Below are 5,882 nucleotides of genomic sequence, written 5' to 3'. Positions count from 1 at the left end.
CTTCACTAAAACGATGGTCCAGTCTTTGGAATGGTCGCCTGTCAGGAACGTCTCTTGAACGACACTGTCTTCTACTGCTTTGTAAATATTCGCGATAAATGTTACGCGCTAGAACATAGTTTCTGTTCGCCGCGTCAATAGCACGAAGCATTTCACGCACATTCACGAAATTACGTCTACGGTTTCTTCGACGGTCCTCCATAATATTGTATATAAATACACGTAAACTAATAATAGAAGAGAATAAAAACAATTAGTTAATAATAATAAATATGGAAAAGTTCGGTAAAAACCAAACTAGAAATTTGGATAATTAGGAAATCTCTAGGCTTTGTTCTCTACCGTCGTCAAGACGATTCTAACTTTCTGGAACTGTTGCACTCCCCTCTGCAGATACTTGTGGCAACCTGTGTATGTTTATTAGATACATATAATGTTCATCGTGTGCGACTGAATCGAGGTTTGGCAGGAAAATTCGATCAAAGTGACGGTTGGAAGAACTTTGGGTTAGTCGAAGGAGTAATGGTCTGGGCTACCAAATAAGGTAATTGTAGGCGGAGGCTAACAGTTCTAGAGTTTGTAGAGAATCAGTGAGAGTATTTGTATTTGTATTTGTATGTATTTGTATATTTCTTTATTGTGTAACAAAAAATATTGTTATTTACACATGTCCGTTGTACATAAAATATCTTTTACATTCTGTTTGTTAACAAAATAAACTTAGTCTATTGTATTACAATCTAATATTGGTGTTTTTGTACATATAACTATTTACTTATTATCTATTTGTACATATTAAGGTTTGTGAGTGAAAATCAACAATTATATATATCTTATTTTCCTAACTTACAATTATAAATTTTTGTAGTCTTAACAAATATATTATCATGTTTTCGTCTTTTCTTTTTTGCGCTATATTGTTTTCCCTGCTACTTATTCTATTTTGGTTCGCCTCTAGGGAAGTTTCCCATATCACAATTTGCTTAATACTTTTGTTCATTATTGTATTTAGTTGTTGTGTGTTTTTTTTTTTTGAATTCGAGAAAATAGGATTACTTTTAGAGTATTTGGTTTTCGCTTTATATCTATATTGACCAAAACGGTCTCAGTCTTACTTATAGTCTCTTTGTTGTTTTCCTATTCTCCCTATTCATCTATTCTTTAATACTTATTAACGAGTACATATTTAGTTAAAACAATTCCCTGACTTAGAATAAGTTACATCTCGTTGTCCTGTGTTAGCAGGATTTAGCAAACTAGTAATTCTCATAATTCAATATTTGCTTCTTTTAAGAACGCTATTATTTCTTTTAAGGCTGAGATCTTTTCGCTACTTATTATTTGCGCTACGTTATAATTGCAGTTATTTATTAAGGTACCTATTTTATCAAACATTTTTAAACGCGGAATAGTTCTGAAAGGACATCTGAAGAGGACATGATCTACCGATTCCTCTTCCATTTTACAATCACATATTTGGTCATCTATTATGCCTTTCCTGCCTAGTGATTCTTTCAAGTTATAATGGTTTGACCTTATCCTCGAGATTGACCTAATAGCATGCCTATCTAATATATTACCGAATTTTTGAAACCACGGTTTGAATTTAACTTTTTTCTTATGTTCCCAAAAATTTGAAAAGTAATATGCTCCTTTGCTTCTACCAATTTCTTCTACTCTATCGCTAAAGGCACTCCAGATTGTATGTTTATATTGTACCAGATAGTCCAGTCTCGTGATCGGTATATCTTCTTCTGGTACCTTATTGGTGTATTCCTTTGCGAGGGAGTCCGCTTTTTCGTTTCCCGGAATTCCCTGGTGTCCTGGGACCCAGATCAGTACTATCTTTTCTCTATCTTTTTGGTTTATAAGTGTTTTGTAGATCTTTAGAATCCATGCGTTGTTGTTATTTTTGTCCGTATCATCGAGTTTTTCTATTTTACTTTCAAGACCTGTAAGTGCTGATAAAGAGTCGGTTAATATTAAAGTATTTTTGCAGTTCGTGTGTTTGGTTAACTCTATGGCTTTAAAAATACCTATGGCTTCTGTAGTGTAGATTGTTGCTTCTTTATGAATGCTGTATCCTGTTTCCATAGAAGTTCCTTGTGGTAGATTGATATAGATTCCTATACCATTTGCGATTTTGTTTTCTTGTTTTGACCCGTCTGTGTAACATATAACTGTATCTTCTTTTTTGACATTATGTTTATCCATTAGAAATTGGTTTATTGTGCTGAGAGGGATTGCTCCAGTTTCGAGAGTTTTTCCTGTGTCCTTGTCTATGTATATTTTTTTTAAATTCTTCCTTTTGTTTAATATCTTCTCTTTCCAATTAAAGCTGCTTTCCAGTGCATGGTTGGTGGATAGTATTCTGTTTTTTAGTTGGGCTATTTCATAAAAAGATGTTTCTATTAAGTTGGGTTTAGTTCCTATACCTTTTTCCCATTGTGTTAAATGGTCTGTGTCGTTGTGAATCGAAAAGTATTTTAGCTGGTTATCCAATGTTTTGCTGTTTGTTTCGGTTTTTTCCATTTCTCTAAGCCAGTATCTGATTGCGGCCTGTTTAGCTCTTAAATGATGTCCTATGAAACCTGTATCTGCATACATTACAGCTATTGGAGTAGACATTCTGTATCCTATAGCTGCTCTTAGTGCTGCTGATTCTATTTTTCTAATTTTCTTGTTCTGTTCTAAGTTCCCTTCTTTAGTGTATATTATATAGGCTCCATAATCCACCACCGAGGAAATAAGAGCTCGGGTGATCTTTATTCCCCAATTTTGATTTATGCCTCTCTGTCCTCTGCATAGAAATTGGATGATTCCCAAACGTTTTTTTGCCTTGTATATGATATCGTCAAAATGTGTTCTGAAACGTAAATTATAGTCAAGCGTAATCCCTAGGAATTTCGCCTCTGGGCTGGAGTTTATAGCTGTCTTTTTATTGTTTATTACCACGTTGATCGAAAACTCTTCTAATTTAGGATTTGTTTGAAATCTGACTACCTTTGTTTTTTCTGGCGCTATTGTTAGGTCCCTGATTTCCAAATGTTCTACTAGTCTTCTCAATGCTATTTCCGATGGGTGTAATGATGTCTCATCCTTTTTGTACTTGTTTACTATAACTATGTCATCTGCGTAAAGTAGTGTGAAAGTTCGTTCATCGTCTATTTTCTTCTGTAAGCCGTTTATATAAATATTAAATAGAGTCGGACTAAGTATAGCCCCTTGCGGGACTCCTTTTTTCCAGTCTATTTCTTTTATACCTTGAGTACAATGGTTAAAAGTTACCTTCCTATTGTTGAGCCAATTTCTTATCCAGTTATACATAGTTGACGGGCAGTTTATCATTCTTAAAACGTGTAATAGTTTAACCAAATTTACGTTGTCGTATGCTCCTTTGATGTCTATGAAGATTCCTACTGTGTTTGCTTTTTCCCTGTTATTGTGCTTGATTTCATTTGTTATACGTATTAAATTGTCCATTGTTGATTTATTTTTTCTGAAACCTGCCTGGTTATTCTCTAGTTTTTGATTTTCTTCTAGCCAAAGCTGTAATCTATTGTTAATGATCCTCTCTAAAGTCTTACCTACGCACGATGTGAGGGTGATTGGGCGGAAGGCTTTTTTTCCTGGTTTCTGTAGCATAATTATTTCCCCCCTTCTCCAGTCTGGAGGGATTTCCCCTGTATTCCAGCTTTCTTCATATATTTTGTGTAGGTGGTCCTTCATATAGAGAGGCAGTTCTGCAATTATTTTGTAGTCTATACCATCCACTCCTGGTGCTGACTTTTTGTTCCTATTTTTTTCTATTGTTTGGAGCATCTCTATTTTGTCTATTGATATGTTCCAGATTCTGGTGTGGTTATTATCTTCTTCCTGTGGTATTGGTGCTGTATGGGTTGTGATGGATGTCATGGTTTCATTGTTATCAATAATTTTGTTTATTTCTATATCTTCTAGATCTTTCCTTACCTTTGTTTCTAAATTATCGATGTTTTCTGTATAACGTTTTTTAATCCCTCTTATTTTATTCCATATTTTTGTTATATTTGTATTGTTATTCATTTCCTGTATCAGATTTTCCCAGGCGGTTCTCTTCTTTTCCCTCTTCAGAATCTTCCATCTGGTCTTCCATCCCATCATGTTTTCATAATCCTCGATTCTTCCATGTTTCCAAAGATCTTTTTGGTATTTCTTCCATATTGACCATGTAGAGGTGCATTCTTCATCCCACCACCTAGGTTGAGTTTTGCGTTGTATGTTGGTTCTATTATTTTTTGGACGTGGATTGGTGTTCCGTGTTGTCTTGTTGTGTCTGTATTGTTGAGTGTGTTGAGAATCTGTATTTCTTACCTCAAAATATTCAATTATTGGTTGTTTCCAATTGTTGTACTTTTCTGCCAAGTTGTGTCCTTGTTGTATACTATTATTTATTTCTTCTTTTTTGTTTGCCAGGTGAATCCTAAATTCTTTCCAATCTATTTTATGTGGTTTATAGAGCCTACTTGTTCTATTTACTTTATTTCCTATTGGTTGAAACATATTACTGTTAAGGTTTAAATTTATAGAGAATTCTATGATTTGATGGTCTGAACCCAAATCCATACCTGATTCATTCCATTCGATGGAATCTGAGAAATCATTGTGGCATGCTATTAGGTCAATGTTTGAAGGCTGGGAGCCTCTACCTATTCTAGATATTGTATCTATATTGATAATCATAAATTCTATTTCCTCTAAAGCTATTTATAAACTAGCCCCCTCTGCGGAACTTTTATGACAGTTCCAAAGTGGATTATGTGCATTAAAATCGCCTGCAATAATTGTGTTTTTGTTTAAATTTAATGAATGAAAAAGTTCAAGCCACTCCCTGGTGCAGAATTTACCGTTCGTTCTGTAAATTAGTCCTAGTTGGAACTTTCCTTTTTGGTTGGAATCTAATACCTCCACCACGAGTGTCTCGAACTTTTTATCTACTTTATGTGATTTAATTTTCTTTAAATTAATGTCCTCTTTATAGTATATACCTAATCCGCATCCTTGTTGGTACGTTTTATTACCTATTCTCACTGTATTGAAATCGTTTCCATTGTTTATTAACTGGTAACCTTGTATTTGATAATTGGTATAGTCTATTATCCAAGTTTCTGTAATTAGCATGATATCATAATTGTTGATTTTTTCTTTTAGCTCGTCTATTTTGTTTCCTATGCTTCTCGCGTTCCATAGTCCTATTTTCAACTTTACATTATTGTGCATTTTGATAAATAATTGTGTGTGCTATTATTGATGTATTGTTCAGTACGCCTGTGGAAAAGTTTATTATAAATATAAGAAGTAACTATGTTTATGAATGTAATTACTTATGGATTTATTATCTGTGTTTTTGGAATTTGGTTTGCGATGTATTTGCTGAATAAAGTTATTTTGTTAATTAGAGTGTGTCTATTAATTTCCTTTTTACTTTTTGATCTAATTTTTCCTTTCTTTTTTGACTTATTATCTGAGTATGAATGTTGTATTTTATTGCTATTTTTGTTTAGTTTTTTAATTAAGAAGTTTGTATATTCTTAATTTTCTTATTGTAAAAGTATAGGATCTAATTAATTGTACTGTTATCGTTTTGTTTAACTATCATTATGTATGATATTTGGTATTGTATATAAAAAAGAAAAAGGAGCCCTTTTTATATAATAATCTGTTTCTATGCTAGGTATTTTCAACTTCTTTCTTCTTTTTTTTTTTTAAGTGATTTTATTATATATTTTGTTTCCTTTTTCTTTTTCTTAAAATTAACATTATTAGACATTTCCTAATAGAATGACATAAAACAATATAAAATAAAATAAAATAAAATAAAATAAAATAAAATAAAATAAAAT

At 32.6% G+C, this 5,882-nt stretch overlaps 1 protein-coding gene across 1 annotated transcript; it reads right to left on the bottom strand.

Moving 5' to 3' along the window:
• Positions 1–1,266: 1,266 nt before the first annotated feature.
• On the bottom strand, positions 1,267–5,259 carry LOC128875092 (uncharacterized). The gene is made up of 2 exons (XM_054120424.1): positions 4,887–5,259; positions 1,267–4,526 (listed from the first exon to the last, which is right to left on the bottom strand). The coding sequence occupies exons 1-2, from the start codon at positions 5,257–5,259 to the stop codon at positions 1,267–1,269; spliced, it is 3,633 nt and encodes a 1,210-aa protein (XP_053976399.1).
• Between the last annotated feature and the right edge of the window lie 623 nt (positions 5,260–5,882).

Source organism: Hylaeus volcanicus, chromosome 4, assembly GCF_026283585.1.
Source record: "Hylaeus volcanicus isolate JK05 chromosome 4, UHH_iyHylVolc1.0_haploid, whole genome shotgun sequence".
Classification (NCBI taxonomy): domain Eukaryota; kingdom Metazoa; phylum Arthropoda; class Insecta; order Hymenoptera; family Colletidae; genus Hylaeus; species Hylaeus volcanicus.
This window is presented reverse-complemented; position numbering and strand designations above follow the sequence as displayed.